Consider the following 25,172-nt stretch of genomic DNA (forward strand, 5'->3'; position numbering starts at 1 on the left):
CATCTACTTCAACAACTACAACTAATACAACAACAACAACAACATCTACTACACCAACAACATCTACTACAACAACAACAACATATACTACAACAATTACAACTAGTACAACTACAACAACAACTACAACTAATACAACAACACCTACAACAACAACAACAACAACATCTACTACAACAACAACAACTACAACAACATCTACTACAACAACATCTACTACAACAACAACATCTACTACAACAACAACAACTACAACAACATCTACTACAACAACAACATCTACTACAACAACAACAACTACAACAACATCTACTACAACAACTACAACAACAACATCTACTACAACAACTACAACAACATATACTACAACAACTACAACTAATACAACAACAACAACAACATCTACTACAACAACTACAACAACAACAACATCTACTACAACAACTACAACTAATACAACAACAACAACATCTACTTCAACAACTACAACTAATACAACTACAACAACAACAACAACAACATCTACTTCAACAACTACAACTAATACAACAACAACAACAACATCTACTACAACAACAACATCTACTACAACAACAACAACTACAACAACAACATATACTACAACAATTACAACTAGTACAACTACAACAACAACTACAACTAATACAACAACACCTACAACAACAACAACAACAACTACAACAACATCTACTACAACAACATCTACTACAACAACAACATCTACTACAACAACAACAACTACAACAACATCTACTACAACAACAACATCTACTACAACATCTACTACAACAACTACAACAACAACATCTACTACAACAACAACATCTACTACAACAACTACAACAACATCTACTACAACAACTACAACTAATACAACAACAACAACATCTACTACAACAACTACAACTAATACAACAACTACAACAACAACAACAACATCTACTACAACAACTACAACTAATACAACAACTACAGCAACATCTACTTCAACAACTACAACTAATACAACAACACCTACAACAACTACAACTAATACAACAACAACAACATCTACTTCAACAACTACAACTAATACAACAACACCTACAACAACAACAACAACTACTTCAACAACTACAACTAATACACCAACTACTTCAACAACTACAACTAATACAACAACAACATCTACTACAACAACTACAACTAATACAACAACTACAACAACAACAACATCTACTACAACAACTACAACTAATATAACAACAACAACAACTACAACAACAACAACATCTACTACAACAACTACAACAACAACATCTACTACAACAACTACAACAACATCTACTACAACAACTACAACTAATACAACAACAACAACAACAACATCTACTACAACAACTACAACTAATACAACAACTACATCTACTACAACAACTACAACTAATACAACAACAACAACAACATCTACTACAACAACTACAACTAATACAACAACTACAACAACAACAACAACAACATCTACTACAACAACTACAACTAATACAACAACATCTACATCAACAACAACAACATCTACTTTAACAACTACAACTAATACAACAACACCTACAACAACAACAGCAACATCTACTTCAACAACTACAACTAATACAACAACACCTACAACAACTACAACTAATACAACAACAACAACAACATCTACTACAACAACTACAACAACAACATCTACTACAACAACAACATCTACTACAACAACTACAACAACATCTACTACAACAACTACAACTAATACAACAACTACAACTAATACAACAACACCTACATCAACAACAACAACATCTACTTCAACAACTACAACTAATACAACAACACCTACAACAACAACAGCAACATCTACTTCAACAACTACAACTAATACAACAACTACTTCAACAACTACAACTAATACAACAACAACATCTACTACAACAACTACAACCAATACAACAACTACAACAACAACAACAACATCTACTACAACAACTACAACTAATATAACAACAACAACAACTACAACAACAACAACATCTACTACAACAACTACAACAACAACATCTACTACAACAACAACATCTACTACAACAACTACAACAACATCTACTACAACAACTACAACTAATATAACAACAACAACAACAACTACTACTACTACAACAACAACAACATCTACTACAACAACTACAACAACAACATCTACTACAACAACAACATCTACTACAACAACTACAACAACATCTACTAATACAACAACAACAACAACAACAACATCTACTACAACAACTACAACTAATACAACAACAACTACAACTAATACAACTACAACAACAACAACATCTACTACAACAACTACAACTAATACAACAACTACAACAACAACAACAACATCTACTACAACAACTACAACTAATACGACAACTACAACAACAACAACATCTACTACAACAACTACAACTAATACAACAACACCTACAACAACAACATCTACTACAACAACTACAACATCTACAACTGCAACTAATAAAACAACAACTACAACATCTACTACAACAACTACAACTAATACAACAACACCTACAACAACAACACCTACAACAACAACATCTACTACAACAACTACAACAACAACATCTACTACAACAACTACAACTAATACAACTACAACTAATACAACAACAACATCTACTACAACAATAACATCTACTTGAACAACAACAACTAATACAACAACAACAACAACAACACCATCTACTACAACAACTACAACTAATACAACAACACCTACAACAACAACAACACCTACAACAACACCATCTACTTCAACAACAACAACAACATCTACTACAACAACTACAACTAATACAACAACTACAACAACAACATCTACTACAACAACTACAACTGATACAACAACAACTACAACAACAACAACATCTACTTCAACAACTACAACTAATACAATAACACCTACAACAACAACAACAACATCTACTACAACAACTACAACAACTACTACAACAACTACAACTACTACAACAACTACAACTAATAGAACAACAACAACATCTACTACAACAACTACAACTAATAGAACAACAACAACAACTACAACTAAACTCAAACAGCTTACAGTACTACTTAATGACACATAATTATTACTGAAGGTCCTTTATACCTGATACAGAACTGAAACACACTGAATGACTCCGGTCCTTTATACCTGATACAGAACTGAAACACACTGAATGACTCCGGTCCTTTATACCTGATACAGAACTGAAACACACTGAATGACTCCGGTCCTTTATACCTGATACAGAACTGAAACACACTGAATGACTCCGGTCCTTTATACCTGATACAGAACTGAAACACACTGAATGACTCCGGTCCTTTATACCTGATACAGAACTGAAACACACTGAATGACTCCGGTCCTTTATACCTGATACAGAACTGAAACACACTGAATGACTCCGGTCCTTTATACCTGATACAGAACTGAAACACACTGAATGACTCCGGTCCTTTATATCTGATACAGAACTGAAACACACTGAATGACTCCGGTCCTTTATACCTGATACAGAACTGAAACACACTGAATGACTCCGGTCCTTTATACCTGATACAGAACTGAAACACACTGAATGACTCCGGTCCTTTATACCTGATACAGAACTGAAACACACTGAATGACTCCGGTCCTTTATACCTGATACAGAACTGAAACACACTGAATGACTCCGGTCCTTTATACCTGATACAGAACTGAAACACACTGAATGACTCCGGTCCTTTATACCTGATACAGAACTGAAACACACTGAATGACTCCGGTCCTTTATACCTGATACAGAACTGAAACACACTGAATGACTCCGGTCCTTTATACCTGATACAGAACTGAAACACACTGAATGACTCCGGTCCTTTATACCTGATACAGAACTGAAACACACTGAATGACTCCGGTCCTTTATACCTGGTACAGAACTGAAACACACTGAATGACTCCGGTCCTTTATACCTGATACAGAACTGAAACACACTGAATGACTCCGGTCCTTTATACCTGATACAGAACTGAAACACACTGAATGACTCCGGTCCTTTATACCTGATACAGAACTGAAACACACTGAATGACTCCGGTCCTTTATACCTGGTACACAACTGAAACACACTGAATGACTCCAGTCCTTTATACCCGATACAGAACTGAAACACATCAAAGAAATTGCACTATGTCCAACTCTGGGCCTGGTATTGGGGAAATGGGCCAAAAAAAAGGGGGACAGAGCAGCTAACCTCCACAGAGGCTGACTGCTCTGCCCCCCTTAAGGACAGTGGAACTGTGGACCTTCAGGCCTAAAGGCCCTAACTCCCTATCCGGGAACAGGCCTCTCTCTCCTGGGATGAGAGGACAAATACAGGCCTAAAGGCCCTAACTCACCACCCGGGTAATACCCCTCTATTTCCGGCCATGAGAGTAGAGCTTACGTCAGCAGAGCAGAGTAGAGCAACGTCAGCACAAGAACTGTTCGCCGGGAGCTTCATGAAATGGGTTTCCATGGCCAAGAAACTGCACACAAGCCTAAGATCACCATGCGCAATGCCAAGCGTCGACTGGAGTGGTGTACAGCTCGCCTCCATTGGACTCTGGGGCAGTTGAACCACGTTATCTGGAGTGGTGTACAGGTCGCCTCCATTGGACTCTGGGGCAGTTGAACCACGTTATCTGGAGTGGTGTACAGCTCGCCTCCATTGGACTCTGGGGCAGTTGAACCACGTTATCTGGAGTGGTGTACAGCTCGCCTCCATTGGACTCTGGGGCAGTTGAACCACGTTATCTGGAGTGGTGTACAGCTGGCCTCCATTGGACTCTGGGGCAGTTGAACCACGTTATCTGGAGTGGTGTACAGCTGGCCTCCATTGGACTCTGGGGCAGTTGAACCACGTTATCTGGAGTGGTGTACAGCTCGCCTCCATTGGACTCTGGGGCAGTTGAACCACGTTATCTGGAGTGGTGTACAGCTCGCCTCCATTGGACTCTGGGGCAGTTGAACCACGTTATCTGGAGTGGTGTACAGCTCGCCTCCATTGGACTCTGGGGCAGTTGAACCACGTTATCTGGAGTGGTGTACAGCTCGCCTCCATTGGACTCTGGGGCAGTTGAACCACGTTATCTGGAGTGGTGTACAGCTCGCCTCCATTGGACTCTGGGGCAGTTGAACCACGTTATCTGGAGTGGTGTACAGCTCGCCTCCATTGGACTCTGGGGCAGTTGAACCACGTTCTCTGGAGTGATGAAACACCATATGGCAGTGAGACAGACAAATCTGGGTTTGGAAGAACTTGACTGGCCTGCACAGAGCCCTGACCTCAACCCCATGGAACACTTTTGGGATGAATTGGAACGCCGACTGCGAGCCAGGCCTAATCGCCCAAACTCACTAATGCTCTTGTAGCAAATATTTTCTTACTTTAAAAAATTCTGCATTGTTGGTTAAGAGCCTGTAAGTTTCATGGTCAAGTCTACATACCTGTTGTATTCTGCATTGTTGGTTAAGAGCCTGTAAGTTTCATGGTCAAGTCTACATACCTGTTGTATTCTGCATTGTTGGTTAAGAGCCTGTAAGTTTCATGGTCAAGTCTACATACCTGTTGTATTCTGCATTGTTGGTTAAGAGCCTGTAAGTTTCATGGTCAAGTCTACATCAAATCAAATCAAATTTGATTTGTCACATAAACATGGTTAGCAGATGTTAATGCGAGTGTAGCGAAATGCTTGTGCTTCTAGTTCGACAATGCAGTAATAACCAACAAGTAATCTAACTAACAATTCCAAAACTACTGTCTTATACACAGTGTAAGGGGATAAAGAATATGTACATAAGGATATATGAATGAGTGATGGTACAGAGCAGCATAGGCAAGATACAGTAGATGGTATCGAGTACAGTATATACATATGAGATGAGTATGTAAACAAAGTGGCATAGTTAAAGTGGCTAGTGATACATGTATTACATAAGGATGCAGTCGATGATATAGAGTACAGTATATACATATACATATGAGATGAATAATGTAGGGTATGTAACATTATATAAGGTAGCATTGTTTAAAGTGGCTAGTGATATATTTACATCATTTCCCATCAATTCCCATTATTAAAGTGGCTGGAGTTGAGTCAGTGTCAGTGTCATTGTGTTGGCAGCAGCCACTCAATGTTAGTGGTGGCTGTTTAACAGTCTGATGGCCTTGAGATAGAAGCTGTTTTTCAGTCTCTCGGTCCCTGCTTTGATGCACCTGTACTGACCTCGCCTTCTGGATGATAGCGGGGTGAACAGGCAGTGGCTCGGGTGGTTGATGTCCTTGATGATCTTTATGGCCTTCCTGTAACATCGGGTGGTGTAGGTGTCTTGGAGGGCAGGTAGTTTGCCCCCGGTGATGCGTTGTGCAGACCTCACTACCCTCTGGAGAGCCTTACGGTTGTGGGCGGAGCAGTTGCCGTACCAGGCGGTGATACAGCCCGCCAGGATGCTCTCGATTGTGCATCTGTAGAAGTTTGTGAGTGCTTTTGGTGACAAGCCGAATTTCTTCAGCCTCCTGAGGTTGAAGAGGCGCTGCTGCGCCTTCTTCACGATGCTGTCTGTGTGGGTGGACCAATTCAGTTTGTCTGTGATGTGTATGCCGAGGAACATAAAACTTGCTACCCTCTCCACTACTGTTCCATCGATGTGGATAGGGGGGTGTTCCCTCTGCTGTTTCCTGAAGTCCACAATCATCTCCTTAGTTTTGTTGACGTTGAGTGTGAGGTTATTTTCCTGACACCACACTCCGAGGGCCCTCACCTCCTCCCTGTAGGCCGTCTCGTCGTTGTTGGTAATCAAGCCTACCACTGTTGTGTCGTCCGCAAACTTGATGATTGAGCTGGAGGCGTGCGTGCCCACACAGTCGTGGGTGAACAGGGAGTACAGGAGAGGGCTCAGAACGCACCCTTGTGGGGCCCCAGTGTTGAGGATCAGCGGGGAGGAGATGTTGTTGCCTACCCTCACCACCTGGGGGCGGCCCTTCAGGAAGTCCAGTACCCAGTTGCACAGGGCGGGGTCGAGACCCAGGGTCTCGAGCTTGATGACGAGCTTGGAGGGTACTCCATACCTGTTGTATTCTGCATTGTTGGTTAAGAGCCTGTAAGTTTCATAGTCAAGTCCACATACCTGTTGTATTCTGCATTGTTGGTTAAGAGCCTGTAAGTTTCATGGTCAAGTCTACATACCTGTTGTATTCTGCATTGTTGGTTAAGAGCCTGTAAGTTTCATGGTCAAGTCTACATACCTGTTGTATTCTGCATTGTTGGTTAAGAGCCTGTAAGTTTCATGGTCAAGTCTACATACCTGTTGTATTCTGCATTGTTGGTTAAGAGCCTGTAAGTTTCATGGTCAAGTCTACATACCTGTTGTATTCTGCATTGTTGGTTAAGAGCCTGTAAGTTTCATGGTCAAGTCTACATACCTGTTGTATTCTGCATTGTTGGTTAAGAGCCTGTAAGTTTCATGGTCAAGTCTACATACCTGTTGTATTCTGCATTGTTGGTTAAGAGCCTGTAAGTTTCATGGTCAAGTCTACATACCTGTTGTATTCTGCATTGTTGGTTAAGAGCCTGTAAGTTTCATGGTCAAGTCTACATACCTGTTGTATTCTGCATTGTTGGTTAAGAGCCTGTAAGTTTCATGGTCAAGTCTACATACCTGTTGTATTCTGCATTGTTGGTTAAGAGCCTGTAAGTTTCATGGTCAAGTCTACATACCTGTTGTATTCGGCGCATGTGACAAATAACATTTGATTTGAGAATAAGTTCATTGGGAAGATCACTGTTCTAATTCCCTTCTCTTTCCCCTCTTTCCCCTCCTCCCCCTCTTCCCTCTCTTCCCCCTCCTCCCCCTCTTCCCTCTCCTCCCCCTCCTTCCCCTCCTCCCTCTCCACCTGTTTCTATCAGATGATAAACAGCCTCAGTATTCTGACCAGAATGAACCTTCGGAGATGATGGCTACCAGAGTGGATCGAGACGTGGTGAGTGTTTCCCACTGTCCGTCCGTCCAGATACCACATACTGATACCGTCTGTCTGTCAGTCTGTCTACCTCGCTCTCTGTGAGTCCATCAGCAGAGTGTCGGCAGAGTGTCGGCAGTGTCAGTGTGCGTCCAGGAATGTGTGTTTAATAGATCTAGTATCGTTGGAGGAAAGAAACTATCCGTTTGTTTCTTCATTACTGCAGACTGATGAGTAGTTTCACCTAGAGGCTGATCTGGAGTCAGGTCTTCAGTCGTTTGTTTGGTTCTTCAATACTGCAGACTGATGAGTAGTTTCACCTACAGGCTGATCTGGAGTCAGGTCTTCAGTCGTTTGTTTGGTTCTTCAATACTGCAGACTGATGAGTAGTTGCACCTAGAGGCTGATCTGGAGTCAGGTCTTCAGTCGTTTGTTTGGTTCTTCAATACTGCAGACTGGTGGTTAGTTTCACCTGGAGGCTGATCTAGAGTCAGGTCTTCAGTCGTTTGTTTGGTTTTTCAATACTGCAGACTGGTGGTTAGTTTCACCTAGAGGCTGATCTGGAGTCAGGTCTTCAGTCGTTTGTTTGGTTCTTCAATACTGCAGACTGATGAGTAGTTTCACCTAGAGGCTGATCTGGAGTCAGGTCTTCAGTCGTTTGTTTGGTTCTTCAATACTGCAGACTGATGAGTAGTTTCACCTAGAGGCTGATCTGGAGTCAGGTCTTCAGTCGTTTGTTTGGTTCTTCAATACTGCAGACTGATGAGTAGTTTCACCTGGAGGCTGATCTGGAGTCAGGTCTTCAGTCGTTTGTTTGGTTCTTCAATACTGCAGACTGATGAGTAGTTTCACCTGGAGGCTGATCTGGAGTCAGGTCTTCAGTCGTTTGTTTGGTTCTTCAATACTGCAGACTGGTGGTTAGTTTCACCTACAGGCTGATCTGGAGTCAGGTCTTCAGTCGTTTGTTTGGTTCTTCAATACTGCAGACTGATGAGTAGTTTCACCTAGAGGCTGATCTGGAGTCAGGTCTTCAGGTGAAGATGAGATGCCATGTTCAGATGAGTGGAAACTAGCGTGAATGACAGTTTCAGACATATATAGGTGCTTCTAATACTAACCAATAGAACACGGCTGTAGTAACAACAAGGATACACCACAATTAGGAGCTGTAGATCAGTAGTCTGTTCTGTAGTAACAACAAGGATACACCACTATTAGGAGCTGTAGATCAGTAGTCTGTTCTGTAGTAACAACAAGGATACACCACTATTAGGAGCTGTAGATCAGTAGTCTGTTCTGTAGTAACAACAAGGATACACCACTATTAGGAGCTGTAGATCAGTAGTCTGTTCTGTAGTAACAACAAGGATACACCACTATTAGGAGTCTTGGATCAGTAGTCTGTTCTGTAGTAACAACAAGGATACACCACTATTAGGAGTCTTGGATCAGTAGTCTGTTCTGTAGTAACAACAAGGATACACCACTATTAGGAGTCTTGGATCAGTAGTCTGTTCTGTAGTAACAACAAGGATACACCACTATTAGGAGTCTTGGATCAGTAGTCTGTTCTGTAGTAACAACAAGGATACACCACTATTAGGAGTCTTGGATCAGTAGTCTGTTCTGTAGTAACAACAAGGATACACCACTATTAGGAGTCTTGGATCAGTAGTCTGTTCTGTAGTAACAACAAGGATACACCACTATTAGGAGTCTTGGATCAGTAGTCTGTTCTGTAGTAACAACAAGGATACACCACTATTAGGAGTCTTGGATCAGTAGTCTGTTCTGTAGTAACAACAAGGATACACCACTATTAGGAGTCCTGGATCAGTAGTCTGTTCTGTAGTAACAACAAGGATACACCACTATTAGGAGTCTTGGATCAGTAGTCTGTTCTGTAGTAACAACAAGGATACACCACTATTAGGAGTCTTGGATCAGTAGTCTGTTCTGTAGTAACAACAAGGATACACCACTATTAGGAGTCTTGGATCAGTAGTCTGTTCTGTAGTAACAACAAGGATACACCACTATTAGGAGTCTTGGATCAGTAGTCTGTTCTGTAGTAACAACAAGGATACACCACTATTAGGAGTCTTGGATCAGTAGTCTGTTCTGTAGTAACAACAAGGATACACCACTATTAGGAGTCTTGGATCAGTAGTCTGTTCTGTAGTAACAACAAGGATACACCACTATTAGGAGTCTTGGATCAGTAGTCTGTTCTGTAGTAACAACAAGGATACACCACTATTAGGAGTCTTGGATCAGTAGTCTGTTCTGTAGTAACAACAAGGATACACCACTATTAGGAGTCTTGGATCAGTAGTCTGTTCTGTAGTAACAACAAGGATACACCACTATTAGGAGTCTTGGATCAGTAGTCTGTTCTGTAGTAAATCATTACAGATTTAAAGTAAATGCAACTTGTGATACAGTATGAGGCACTACCCTCCTCTCCCACGCTATTCTTTTTCGCCAAGCTTGGAAAATACACAGAGAAGAGATAAACAGGGACTGCTGTTGTAAAGGAAAGTCCTAGTGTTTTACACTGATTGACTATAGCAGCATCTCCAGCAACAACAACAACACAGCTCATGTTGAGCCTGGCAGCTACTGTCAATCTGCACCTATATTACATTACATGACTTCATTTAGTGATTAACAAAGGAAGTCTGTCTGTGTGTCTTTTAAACACAACTGTCTTCTCTTGCAGCAAATCCTGAACCACATTCTGGACCACATCGAGTTCTTCGTGACCAAACTGCAGAAAGCGGCTGAGGCCTTCAGCGAGCTCTCTAAGAGGAAGAAATCTAAAAAGAACAAGAAGAAGGGACCCGGAGGTGGGTGTTGTAGTTCTTTAGATCTAGTTTGTAGTCCTTCTGGCCCGGTCCTGTACTAGACTAGTGACTAGTGACTATCCTACTGTAATACTGTATGTACTAGACTAGTGACTAGTGCCTATCCTACTGTAATACTATATGTACTAGACTAGGGACTATCCTACTGTAATACTGTATGTACTAGACTAGGGACTATCCTACTGTAATACTGTGTTACCTGTCATGTCTCTCTCTCTCCTACTGTAATACTGTGTTACCTGTCATGTCTCTCTCTCTCCTACTGTAATACTGTATGTACTAGACTAGGGACTATCCTACTGTAATACTGTATGTACTAGACTAGGGACTATCCTACTGTAATACTGTATGTACTAGACTAGGGACTATCCTACTGTAATACTGTGTTACCTGTCATGTCTCTCTCTCTCCTACTGTAATACTGTATGTACTAGACTAGGGACTATCCTACTGTAATACTGTGTTACCTGTCATGTCTCTCTCTGTCCTACTGTAATACTGTATGTACTAGACTAGGGACTATCCTACTGTAATACTGTGTTACCTGTCATGTCTCTCTCTGTCCTACTGTAATACTGTGTTACCTGTCATGTCTCTCTCTGTCCTACTGTAATACTGTATGTACTAGACTAGTGACTATCCTACTGTAATACTGTATGTACTAGACTAGGGACTATCCTACTGTAATACTGTATGTACTAGACTAGGGACTCTCCTACTGTAATACTGTATGTACTAGACTAGGGACTATCCTACTGTAATACTGTGTTACCTGTCATGTCTCTCTCTCTCCTACTGTAATACTGTATATACTAGACTAGGGACTATCCTACTGTAATACTGTATGTACTAGACTAGGGACTATCCTACTGTAATACTGTATGTACTAGACTAGGGACTATCCTACTGTAATACTGTGTTACCTGTCATGTCTCTCTCTATCCTACTGTAATACTGTGTTACCTGTCATGTCTCTCTCTCTCCTACTGTAATACTGTGTTACCTGTCATGTCTCTCTCTCTCCTACTGTAATACTGTGTTACCTGTCATGTCTCTCTTTCTCCTACTGTAATACTGTATGTACTAGACTAGGGACTATCCTACTGTAATACTGTATGTACTAGACTAGGGACTATCCTACTGTAATACTGTGTTACCTGTCATGTCTCTCTCTCTCCTACTGTAATACTGTGTTACCTGTCATGTCTCTCTCTCTCCTACTGTAATACTGTATGTACTAGACTAGGGACTATCCTACTGTAATACTGTATGTACTAGACTAGGGACTCTCCTACTGTAATACTGTATGTACTAGACTAGGGACTATCCTACTGTAATACTGTGTTACCTGTCATGTCTCTCTCTCTCCTACTGTAATACTGTATATACTAGACTAGGGACTATCCTACTGTAATACTGTATGTACTAGACTAGGGACTATCCTACTGTAATACTGTATGTACTAGACTAGGGACTATCCTACTGTAATACTGTGTTACCTGTCATGTCTCTCTCTATCCTACTGTAATACTGTGTTACCTGTCATGTCTCTCTCTCTCCTACTGTAATACTGTGTTACCTGTCATGTCTCTCTCTCTCCTACTGTAATACTGTGTTACCTGTCATGTCTCTCTTTCTCCTACTGTAATACTGTATGTACTAGACTAGGGACTATCCTACTGTAATACTGTATGTACTAGACTAGGGACTATCCTACTGTAATACTGTGTTACCTGTCATGTCTCTCTCTCTCCTACTGTAATACTGTGTTACCTGTCATGTCTCTCTCTCTCCTACTGTAATACTGTGTGTACTAGACTAGGGACTATCCTACTGTAATACTGTATGTACTAGACTAGGGACTATCCTACTGTAATACTGTGTTACCTGTCATGTCTCTCTCTCTCCTACTGTAATACTGTGTTACCTGTCATGTCTCTCTCTCTCCTACTGTAATACTGTATGTACTAGACTAGGGACTATCCTACTGTAATACTGTATGTACTAGACTAGGGACTATCCTACTGTAATACTGTGTTACCTGTCATGTCTCTCTCTCTCCTACTGTAATACTGTGTTACCTGTCATGTCTCTCTCTCTCCTACTGTAATACTGTGTGTACTAGACTAGGGACTATCCTACTGTAATACTGTATGTACTAGACTAGGGACTATCCTACTGTAATACTGTGTTACCTGTCATGTCTCTCTCTATCCTACTGTAATACTGTGTTACCTGTCATGTCTCTCTCTGTCCTACTGTAATACTGTATGTACTAGACTAGGGACTATCCTACTGTAATACTGTGTTACCTGTCATGTCTCTCTCTGTCCTACTGTAATACTGTGTTACCTGTCATGTCTCTCTCTGTCCTACTGTAATACTGTATGTACTAGACTAGTGACTATCCTACTGTAATACTGTATGTACTAGACTAGGGACTATCCTACTGTAATACTGTATGTACTAGACTAGGGACTCTCCTACTGTAATACTGTATGTACTAGACTAGGGACTATCCTACTGTAATACTGTGTTACCTGTCATGTCTCTCTCTCTCCTACTGTAATACTGTATATACTAGACTAGGGACTATCCTACTGTAATACTGTATGTACTAGACTAGGGACTATCCTACTGTAATACTGTATGTACTAGACTAGGGACTATCCTACTGTAATACTGTGTTACCTGTCATGTCTCTCTCTATCCTACTGTAATACTGTGTTACCTGTCATGTCTCTCTCTCTCCTACTGTAATACTGTGTTACCTGTCATGTCTCTCTCTCTCCTACTGTAATACTGTGTTACCTGTCATGTCTCTCTTTCTCCTACTGTAATACTGTATGTACTAGACTAGGGACTATCCTACTGTAATACTGTATGTACTAGACTAGGGACTATCCTACTGTAATACTGTGTTACCTGTCATGTCTCTCTCTCTCCTACTGTAATACTGTGTTACCTGTCATGTCTCTCTCTCTCCTACTGTAATACTGTGTGTACTAGACTAGGGACTATCCTACTGTAATACTGTATGTACTAGACTAGGGACTATCCTACTGTAATACTGTGTTACCTGTCATGTCTCTCTCTCTCCTACTGTAATACTGTGTTACCTGTCATGTCTCTCTCTCTCCTACTGTAATACTGTATGTACTAGACTAGGGACTATCCTACTGTAATACTGTATGTACTAGACTAGGGACTATCCTACTGTAATACTGTGTTACCTGTCATGTCTCTCTCTCTCCTACTGTAATACTGTGTTACCTGTCATGTCTCTCTCTATCCTACTGTAATACTGTGTTACCTGTCATGTCTCTCTCTATCCTACTGTAATACTGTGTTACCTGTCATGTCTCTCTCTATCCTACTGTAATACTGTGTTACCTGTCATGTCTCTCTCTGTCCACCAGAGGGAGTTCTAACACTGCGAGCCAAGCCTCCCACTCAGGAGGAGTTTGTTGACTGTTTCCAGAAGTTCAAACATGCCTTCAACCTGCTGGTAAGACACCAAAGATGAATGATGTTATTTAATATATACTTTAACTGTAAAAAACAAACAAAAAAAACATCTAACATTCTTTTACATTTGTATATTTCTTTCTTTCCATGTCTCCCCCAGGGGAAGTTGAAGTCCCACATCCAGAACCCCAGCGCTGATGATCTGGTCCACTTCCTGTTCACACCACTCAGGATGGTGAGAGAAAGACTGCTCTACTCTGTTAATCCATGTTTTGTTCCTGTTCCTGTTCACACCAGTCAGGATGGTGAGAGACAGACTGCTCTACTCTGTTATTCCATGTTTTGTTCCTGTTCCTGTTCACACCAGTCAGGATGGTGAGAGACAGACTGCTCTACTCTGTTATTCCATGTATTCCTGTTCCTGTTCACACCAGTCAGGATGGTGAGAGACAGACTGCTCTGCTCTGTTATTCATGGTTAAGCCAGATTCCACTCCATTCCGTCCCCACAACCTTCCAGGTGATCCAGACCTCTGGAGGGTCAGAGCTGGCTAAGAGCCTAGGAGTTAGTGGTGATGGTTAGGGTAATGGTTTAAGAGCCTAGTAGTTAGTGGTGAGGGTTAGGGGAATGGTTTAAGAGCCTAGGGGTTAGTGGTGAGGGTTAGGGTAATGGTTTAAGAGCCTAGTAGTTAGTGGTGAGGGTTAGGGTAATGGTTTAAGAGCCTAGTAGTTAGTGGTGAGGGTTAGGGTAATGGTTTAAGACCCTAGTAGTTAGTGGTGAGGGTTAGGATAATGGTTTAAGAGCCTAGTAGTTAGTGGTGAGGGTTAAGGTAATGGTTTAAGAGCCTAGGAGTTAGTGGTGAGGGTTAGGGTAATGGTTTAAGAGCCTAGGAGTTAGTGGTGAGGGTTGGGGTAATGGTTTAAGAGCCTAGTAGTTAGTGGTGAGGGTTAGGGTAATGGTTTAAGAGCCTAGTAGTTGGTGGTGAGGGTTAGGGTAATGATTTAAGAGCCTAGTAGTTAGTGGTGAGGGTTAGGGTAATGGTTTAAGAGCCTAGGAGTTAGTGGTGAGGGTTAGGGTAATGGTTTAAGAGCCTAGTAGTTAGTGGTGAGGGTTAGGGTAATGGTTTAATCGCCTAGTAGTTAGTGGTGAGGGTTAGGATAATGGTTTAAGAGCCTAGTAGTTAGTGGTGAGGGTTAAGGTAATGGTTTAAGAGCCTAGGAGTTAGTGGTGAGGGTTAGGGTAATGGTTTAAGAGTCTAGGAGTTAGTGGTGAGGGTTGGGGTAATGGTTTAAGAGCCTAGTAGTTAGTGGTGAGGGTTAGGGTAATGGTTTAAGAGCCTAGTAGTTGGTGGTGAGGGTTAGGGTAATGATTTAAGAGCCTAGTAGTTAGTGGTGAGGGTTAGGGTAATGGTTTAAGAGCCTAGGAGTTAGTGGTGAGGGTTAGGATAATGGTTTAAGAGCCTAGTAGTTAGTGGTGAGGGTTAGGGTAATGGTTTAAGAGCCTAGTAGTTAGTGGTGAGTGTTAGGGTAATGATTTAAGAGCCCAGTAGTTAGTGGTGAGGGTTAGAGTAATGGTTTAAGAGCCTAGTAGTTAGTGGTGAGGGTTAGGGTAATGGTTTACGAGCCTAGTAGTTAGTGGTGAGGGTTAGGGTAATGGTTTAAGAGCCTAGTAGTTAGTGGTGAGGGTTAGGGTAATGGTTTAAGAGCCTAGGAGTTAGTGGTGAGGGTTAGGGTAATGGTTTAAGAGCCTAGGAGTTAGTGGTGAGGGTTGGGGTAATGGTTTAAGAGCCTAGTAGTTAGTGGTGAGGGTTAGGGTAATGGTTTAAGAGCCTAGTAGTTGGTGGTGAGGGTTAAGGTAATGATTTAAGAGCCTAGTAGTTAGTGGTGAGGGTTAGGGTAATGGTTTAAGAGCCTAGGAGTTAGTGGTGAGGGTTAGGATAATGGTTTAATAGCCTAGTAGTTAGTGGTGAGGGTTAGGGTAAAGGTTTAAGAGCCTAGTAGTTAGTGGTGAGGGTTAGGGTAATGGTTTAATAGCCTAGTAGTTAGTGATGAGGGTTAGGGTAATGGTTTAAGAGCCTAGAAGTTAGTGGTGAGGGTTAGGGTAATGGTTTAAGAGCCTAGGAGTTAGTGTTGAGGGTTAGGGTAATGTTTTAATAGCCTAGTAGTTAGTGGTGAGGGTTTGGGTAATTGTTTAAGAGCCTAGTAGTTAGTGGTGAGGGTTAGGGTAATGGTTTAAGAGCCTAGTAGTTAGTGGTGAGGGTAATGGTTTAACCTCTTCTCCTCCAGGTGATCCAGACCTCTGGAGGTACAGAGCTGGCTAAGAGCGTGGTGGTTAGTGGTGAGGGTTAGGGTAATGGTTTAAGAGCCTAGTAGTTAGTGGTGAGGGTTAGGGTAATGGTGTAAGAGCCTAGTAGTTAGTGGTTAGGGTAATGGTTTGAGCCTAATAGTTAGTGGTTAGGGTCATGGTTTAAGAGCCTAGTAGTTAGTGGTGAGGGTTAAGGTAATGGTTTTAGAGCCTAGTAGTTAGTGGTGAGGGTAATGGTTTAAACTCTTCTCCTCCAGGTGATCCTGACCTCTGGAGGGACAGAGCTGGCTAAGAGCCTAGTAGTTAGTGGTGAGGGTAATGGTTTAACCTCTTCTCCTCCAGGTGATCCAGACCTCTGGAGGGACAGAGCTGGCTAAGAGCGTGGTGGTTCCTCTGTTGACCATAGAGGCTATAGACTTCCTGCACTCAGCTGGGACGGCCGAGGAAAGACACCTGTGGGTTGCCCTGGGGGAGGGGTGGACCAAGTGCAGGTAGGAGGCTAGAGGTCACGACGGGGTTAACATGGGGTCATAGGGGTGAATGTTTGGTTAACGTGGGTTTAACGGTAATATCGGTCTCAAACCTCTTTATTAAAGCATCTTCTGTTCACTTACTGATGGAGTGACACCATTATTTTAGTCTAACTGAGATGCTGCTGTATGGAGTGACACCATTATTTTAGTCTAATTGAGATGCTGCTGTATGGAGTGACACCATTATTTTAGTCTAACTGAGATGCTGCTGTATGGAGTGACACCATTATTTTAGTCTAACTGAGATGCTGCTGTATGGAGTGACACCATTATTTTAGTCTAACTGAGATGCTGCTGTATGGAGTGACACCATTATTTTAGTCTAACTGAGATGCTGCTGTATGGAGTGACACCATTATTTTAGTCTAACTGAGATGCTGCTGTATGGAGTGACACCATTATTTTAGTCTAACTGAGATGCTGCTGTATGGAGTGACACCATTATTTTAGTCTAACTGAGATGCTGCTGTATGGAGTGACACCATTATTTTAGTCTAACTGAGATGCTGCTGTATGGAGTGACACCATTATTTTAGTCTAACTGAGATGCTGCTGTATGGAGTGACACCATTATTTTAGTCTAACTGAGATGCTGCTGTATGGAGTGACACCATTATTTTAGTCTAACTGAGATGCTGCTGCATGCCCTCCTGCATCCTTGTCTCACCCCACGGCCTTGTGGGAAGAAATATATGTGTTTTTTGCCAGTTTGTGTACATGGATTTTATAATGTTGTATATTTTTCCCCCAACACCACATTCCATCAATTTGTATAGCAGACCCTAATGCCAAATTGAGCCAAAAGCTTTTTTGAAGTCAACAATGACTCTCTCTCTCTCCTTTCTCTCTCTCTTCTCTCTCTCTCTCCTTTCTCTCTCTCTTCTCTCTCTCTCTCCTTTCTCTCTCTCTCTCTCTCTTCCTACCTCTTTCTCTCTCTCTCTCTTTTCCTACCGCTCTCTATTTCCCTCTCTCTCTCTTCTCTCTCGCTCTCTCTCTTCCTACCTCTTTCTCTCTCTCTTTTCCTACCGCTCTCGCTCTCTCTCTCTTCCTACCTCTTTCTCTCTCTCTTTTCCTACCGCTCTCTATTTCCCTCTCTCTCTCTCTCTCCTATCTCTCTCTCTCTTCTCTCTCGCTCTCTCTCTCTTCCTACCTATTTCTCTCTCTCTTTTCCTACCGCTCTCTATTTCCCTCTCTCTCTCCTCTCTCTCTCTCTCTTCTCTCTCGCTCTCTTCCTACCTCTTTCTCTCTCTCTTTTCCTACCGCTCTCTATTTCCCTCTCTCTCCTCTCTCTCTCTCTCTCTCTCTCCTATCTCTCTCTCTCTTCTCTCTCGCGCTCTCTCTCTTGCTACCTCTTTCTCTCTCTCTCTTTTCCTACGCTCTCTATTTCTCTCTCTCTCTCTCTCTCTCTCTCTCTCTCTCTCTCTCTCTCTCTCTCTCTCTTCCTACCTCTTAATCTCTCTCTCTTTTCCTACCGCTCTCTATTTCCCTCTCTCTCTCTTCTCTCTCGCTCTCTCTCTTCCTACCTCTTTCTCTCTCTCTTTTCCTACCGCTCTCTATTTCCCTCTCTCTCTCTCTCTCTCTCTCTCTCTCTCTCTCTCTCTCTCTCTCTCTCTCTCTCCTCTCTCTCTCTCTTCTCTCTCGCTCTCTCTCTCTTCCTACCTATTTCTCTCTCTCTCTTTTCCTACCGCTCTCTATTTCCCTCTCTCTCCTCTCTCTCCTCTCTCTCTCTCTCTCTCTTCTCTCTCGCTCTCTTCCTACCTCTTTCTCTCTCTCTTTTCCTACCGCTCTCTATATCCCTCTCTCTCCTCTCTCTCTCTCTCTCCTATCTCTCTCTCTCTTCTCTCTCGCGCTCTCTCTCTTGCTACCTCTTTCTCTCTCTCTCTTTTCCTACCGCTCTCTATTTCTCTCTCTCTCTCTCTCTCTCTCTCTCTCTCTCTCTCCCCCTCCCTTCCACTTACCCCTTCTCCAGGTTGGAGTGGCCTAAGGACCACTACTTCCCTCCGTGTACGCTGCAGTTCCGTGATGGTTGGGAACCTCCCATGATGCCGTTCGTCCCCCAATCACGAGAGGCAGAGCTGAATCAGCTGACCCAGACCCTCGCCCACTCTGAGATCCTTAGACAGGAGGAGATGGTTCACAGGCTGTCTACTGAGGTACGCACCCTGACCCCTAATCCCTAAATTCTGACCCCTAACCCACTCTGAGATCCTTAGACAGGAGGAGATGGTTCACAGGCTGTCTATTGAGGTACGCACCCTGACCCCTAATCCCTAAATTCTGACCCCTAACCCCTAACCCACTCTGAGATCCTTAGACAGGAGGAGATGGTTCACAGGCTGTCTACTGAGGTACGCACCCTGACCCCTAATCCCTAAATTCTGACCCCTAACCCCTAACCCACTCTGAGATCCTTAGACAGGAGGAGATGGTACACAGGCTGTCTACTGGGGTATGCACCCTGACCCCTAACCCACTCTGAGATCCTTAGACAGGAGGAGATGGTTCACAGGCTGTCTACTGAGGTACGCACCCTGACCCCTGACCCTAACCCCTCGCCCACTCTGAGATCCTTAGACAGGAGGAGATGGTTCACAGGCTATCTACTGAGGTACGCACCCTGACCCCTGACCCTAACCCCTAACCCACTCTGAGATAATTAGACAGGAGGAGATGGTTCACAGGCTGTCTACTGAGGTACGCACCCTGACCCCTAACCCCTAATCCCTAAACTATGACCCCTAGCTCCTAAACTCTGACCCCTAGCCCCTATCAATAATGACAGTCCCTTCATCAATAATGACAGTCCCTTCATCAATAATGACAGTCCCTTCATCAGTAATGACAGGCCGTTTATCAATAATGACAATCTTTTCATCAATAACGACAGTCAATTGATGAATAATGACAGTCCATTGATCACTGATCACAGTCTCTTCATCAGTGATAATAACTGAGAGTTCAGCTGATGTGTTTGTGTTATCTGTCTCCCTCAGCATCCGGGTGTACAGGACTTCCCGTCTTCACAAGGGTATGCAATGGACAACAAGGCCTACAAACGCATGCACCTCTCGGACCAGGGCATGGCTGTGCAGGCCTTCAACCAGGCCGTCTCACGACACGTAGACCGGTAACACTGTGGTCACCTGACTGAACCCAACGCCCTGAAGAACTGGCCACCGTCTATAAAACCAATGCCCCTCTGGGCACACTTTACTTACTCCGAATCTGAACTGTAAAACTGTCCCCTCTCAACTGGGAAACATATTCTTTCCTACTGCTGTAGAATCTTCCAATCTCATCTCTCTCTCTCTGAGAGAGAATAAACATCACATCCCAGGAAGTAGCTAGCTAGCTAGCTAACGGTAGAATAAACATCACATCCCAGAAAGTAACTAGCTAACTGTAGAACAAACATCACATCCCAGGAAGTAGCTAGGTGTTGTAGAATAAACATCACATCCCAGGAAGTAGCTAGCTAGCTAATGATTGAATAAATATCACATCCCAGGAAGTAGCTAGCTGACTGTAGAATAAACATCACATCCCAGGAAGTAGCTAGCTAGCTAGCTAACTGTAGAATAAACATCACATCCAAGTGAGTAGCTAGCTAGCTAATGATTGAATAAATATCACATCCCAGGAAGTAGCTAGCTAACTGTAGAATAAACATCACATCCCAGGAAGTAGCTAGCTAGCTAGCTAACGGTAGAATAAATATCACATCCCAGGAAGTAGCTAGCTAGCTAGCTAACGGTAGAATAAACATCACATCCCAGGAAGTAGCTAGCTAGCTAGCTAACGGTAGAATAAATATCACATCCCAGGAAGTAGCTAGCTAGCTAGCTAGCTAACGGTAGAATAAACATCACATCCCAGGAAGTAGCTAGCTAGCTAGCTAACTGTAGAATAAACATCACATCCCAGGAAGTAGCTAGGTGCTGTAGAATAAACATCACATCCCAGGAAGTAGCTAGCTAACTGTAGAATAAACATCACATCCCAGTGAGTAGCTAGCTAGCTAACGATTGAATAAATATCACATCCCAGGAAGTAGCTAGGTAACTGTAAAAATAAACATCACATCCCAGGTAGTAGCTAGGTACCTGTAAAAATAAACATCACATCCCAGGTAGTAGCTAGGTACCTGTAAAAATAAACATCACATCCCATGTAGTAGCTAGGTACCTTTAAAAATAAACATCACATCCCAGGTAGTAGCTAGCTAGCTAGCTAACGGTATAATAAACATCACATCCCAGGAAGTAGCTAGCTAACAATTGAATAAACATCACATCCCAGTGAGTAGCTAGCTAGCTAACGGTTGAATAAACATAATGAGCGTCAGGTAGTAGCTAGCTAGCTAAAGGTAGCAGCATGAGGGACAGGAAGTAGTTATTTCCTACTGGTGTAGAATCTGCCAGTCTCGTCTCTTACTCTCCCCTATTGGTTCACACCGGATCCTCTGACATTGTGTCTCCTTTCCATTGGGATTCTCATCCTCCGTTCTTATCCTCTTAGGGGTTAACAGGCTAACACTCTGACTCTATAATGTTCTACTGTATATAAAAACATCACAACTCTGGGTGCTAGGGGTAATCTTGATCAATCACAGCCCCCTCTATCCTCTCCCTATCCCTCTGTTCTCTCTCTAACCTCAGATGTTAAAATTGGGCCACTTCTCCTCGGCTGGGACAGTCAGTAGCAGTAGCATGTAGGTGTCTGTGGTCCATGTTTGGCTTTATCCCAGTTCAGTCATGTCCATAAGCATGTAGCTTGTACCACCACACCGTGCAGTGTGTCTCCTGCAGTGTCGTACTGTACTGTGGGTTTTTTGGACGTTGAGATGTGCTTGGTCTGTTGTGCACAATGCATGTTGTGGTTTTGGATGATGATATGATTGGTACATTCATCCTCAGTGTATTAGTTCTACTGTTAGTCCATCCGTCTAACCCCTGACCTCTTAACCTCTGACGTGAACAGGAACTACGAGGCCCACGGCAGCAGAGGTCAGCCAAAACTGTTTGCCAAATCCAAGTATGACTTTGTGGCCAGAAACAACACAGAGCTGTCATTGGTACAGGACGAGGTTGTGGAGGTAAGGAACGGTTAACCCAAACATTTAACACGAAGGCTCACTGCAACATGTAACGTCAGTGTAATAACCCCAGAATAGTAAAGACTGATGTATCAGACCCTGTATCACGGCACATAGTTATGAACGTCTTTGTTTCACCAATGTTGTCTTGTGTTGTCGATCACGAGAACACTCCTTTTACGGCAAGAACCACAAACAAGCATTTCGCTACACTCGCATTAACATCTGCTAACCATGTGTATGTGACCATTAACATCTGCTAACCATGTGTATGTGACCATTAACATCTGCTAACCATGTGCATGTGACCATTAACATCTGCTAACCATGTGACCATTAACATCTGCTAACCATGTGTATGTGACCATTAACATCTGCTAACCATGTGCATGTGACCATTAACATCTGCTAACCATGTGTATGTGACCATTAACATCTGCTAACTATGTGTATGTAACCAATAACATCTGCTAACCATGTGCATGTGACCATTAACATCTGCTAACCATGTGCATGTGACCATTAACATCTGCTAACCATGTGACCATTAACATCTGCTAACCATGTGTATGTGACCATTAACATCTGCTAACCATGTGTATGTGACCAATAACATCTGCTAACCATGTGACCATTAACATCTGCTAACCATGTGTATGTGACCATTAACATCTGCTAACCATGTGTATGTGACCATTAACATCTGCTAACCATGTGTATGTGACCATTAACATCTGCTAACCATGTGTATGTGACCATTAACATCTGCTAACCATGTGTATGTGACCATTAACATCTGCTAACCATGTGTATGTGACCATTAACATCTGCTAACCATGTGACCATTAACATCTGCTAACCATGTGACCATTAACATCTGCTAACCATGTGACCATTAACATCTGCTAACCATGTGTATGTGACAAATCAAATTTGATTTGATTTGATTTAGATGGCAGTAGAGAGCCCAGACACATGTTGTGCTCAATGTTTGACCCCAGGGGAGAACGATTGCCCCCTCTCAATGAAGCCCACAAAGTTCATGGCCGACCGCGGTACTGTAGGCATTGTTTGCAGAAAACGGGATACCGCAGTATAGTGAATGGGAAAATGGCTTCGTGGGTTAATCTTAGTGTAAATAAAATAAAAAATCAAACACAATCTTGTTACCAGTAAATACCTCTATTACACCAGATGTATGTTCTTGAGCCGATTAGTTTAAAATCACACACGGAAGAAATCTGAAGGATCATTTAGTTGCTAATGACAGCCTGCAGTACCCCAGTCAATGAGAGGAGGCAGCACTGAGTTAGCCTGCAGTACCCCGGTCAATGAGAGGAGGCAGCACTGAGTTAGCCTGCAGTTCCCCTGTCAATGAGAGGAGGCAGCACTGAGTTAGCCTGCAGTACCCCGGTCAATGAAAGGAGGCAGCACTGAGTTAGCCTGCAGTACCCCGGTCAATGAGAGGAGGCAGCACTGAGTTAGCCTGCAGTTCCCCTGTCAATGAGAGGAGGCAGCACTGAGTTAGCCTGCAGTACCCCGGTCAATGAGAGGAGGCAGCACTGAGTTAGCCTGCAGTACCCCGGTCAATGAGAGGAGGCAGCACTGAGTTAGCCTGCAGTACCCCGGTCAATGAGAGGAGGCAGCACTGAGTTAGCCTGCAGTTCCCCTGTCAATGAGAGGAGGCAGCACTGAGTTAGCCTGCAGTACCCCGGTCAATGAGAGGAGGCAGCACTGAGTTAGCCTGCAGTACCCCGGTCAATGAGAGGAGGCAGCACTGAGTTAGCCTGCAGTACCCCGGTCAATGTGAGGAGGCAGCACTGAGTTAGCCTGCAGTACCCCGGTCAATGAGAGGAGGCAGCACTGAGTTAGCCTGCAGTACCCCGGTCAATGAAGGAGGCAGCACTGAGTTAGCCTGCATCGTCACTTTCTGGCATAGCTCAAACTGTGAGCATGTTACGTATCCATCAGAAGCCATCTTAACAGAAGACTTTGTCTTCAAATGCCCTATTGCCACTTTGTCGATTCATATACAGTCATTGGTTTAACCACATCTACCCCAAGTCAGGTCCATCTACAACACACTGTAACCAATCCTCCCCCTGGTAACCGTGGTCCATCTACAACACACTGTAACCAATCCTCCCCCTGGTAACCCTGGTCCATCTACAACACACTGTAACCAATCCTCCCCCTGATAACCCTGGTCAGGTCCGTCTACAACACACTGTAACCAATCCTCCCCCTGATAACCCTGGTCAGGTCCATCTACAACACACTGTAACCAATCCTCCCCCTGGTAACCCTGGTCCATCTACAACACACTGTAACCAATCCTCCCCCTGGTAACCCTGGTCAGGTCCATCTGCAACACACTATAACCAATCCTCCCCCTGGTAACCCTGGTCCATCTACAACACACTGTAACCAATCCTCCCCCTGGTAACCCTGGTCAGGTCCATCTACAACACACTGTAACCAATCCTCCCCCTGATAACCCTGGTCAGGTCCGTCTACAACACACTGTAACCAATCCTCCCCCTGGTAACCCTGGTCCATCTACAACACACTGTAACCAATCCTCCCCCTGGTAACCCTGGTCCATCCACAACACACTGTAACCAATCCTCCCCCTGGTAACCCTGGTCAGGTCCATCTACAATACACTGTAACCAATCCTCCCCCTGGTAACCCTGGTCCATCTACAACACACTGTAACCAATCCTCCCCCTGGTAACCCTGGTCAGATCCATCTACAACACACTGTAACCAATCCTCCCCCTGGTAACCCTGGTCAGGTCCATCTAC

At 43.2% G+C, this 25,172-nt stretch overlaps 1 protein-coding gene across 1 annotated transcript in view; it reads left to right on the plus strand.

Annotated features, from left to right (window-relative positions):
* Positions 1–25,172, plus strand: part of LOC109887441 (epidermal growth factor receptor kinase substrate 8-like) — a 150,697-nt gene that overhangs the window by 104,870 nt on the left and 20,655 nt on the right. The window contains 8 exon segments of the mRNA XM_031815377.1: positions 8,045–8,118; positions 10,820–10,946; positions 14,384–14,472; positions 14,593–14,667; positions 17,079–17,227; positions 19,239–19,422; positions 20,263–20,396; positions 22,250–22,364. Of these exon segments, the coding sequence (XP_031671237.1) occupies positions 8,045–8,118; positions 10,820–10,946; positions 14,384–14,472; positions 14,593–14,667; positions 17,079–17,227; positions 19,239–19,422; positions 20,263–20,396; positions 22,250–22,364 (947 nt within the window).

The sequence above is a fragment of the Oncorhynchus kisutch genome, unplaced genomic scaffold (genome assembly GCF_002021735.2).
Source record: "Oncorhynchus kisutch isolate 150728-3 unplaced genomic scaffold, Okis_V2 Okis09a-Okis19a_hom, whole genome shotgun sequence".
Lineage (NCBI taxonomy): Eukaryota > Metazoa > Chordata > Actinopteri > Salmoniformes > Salmonidae > Oncorhynchus > Oncorhynchus kisutch.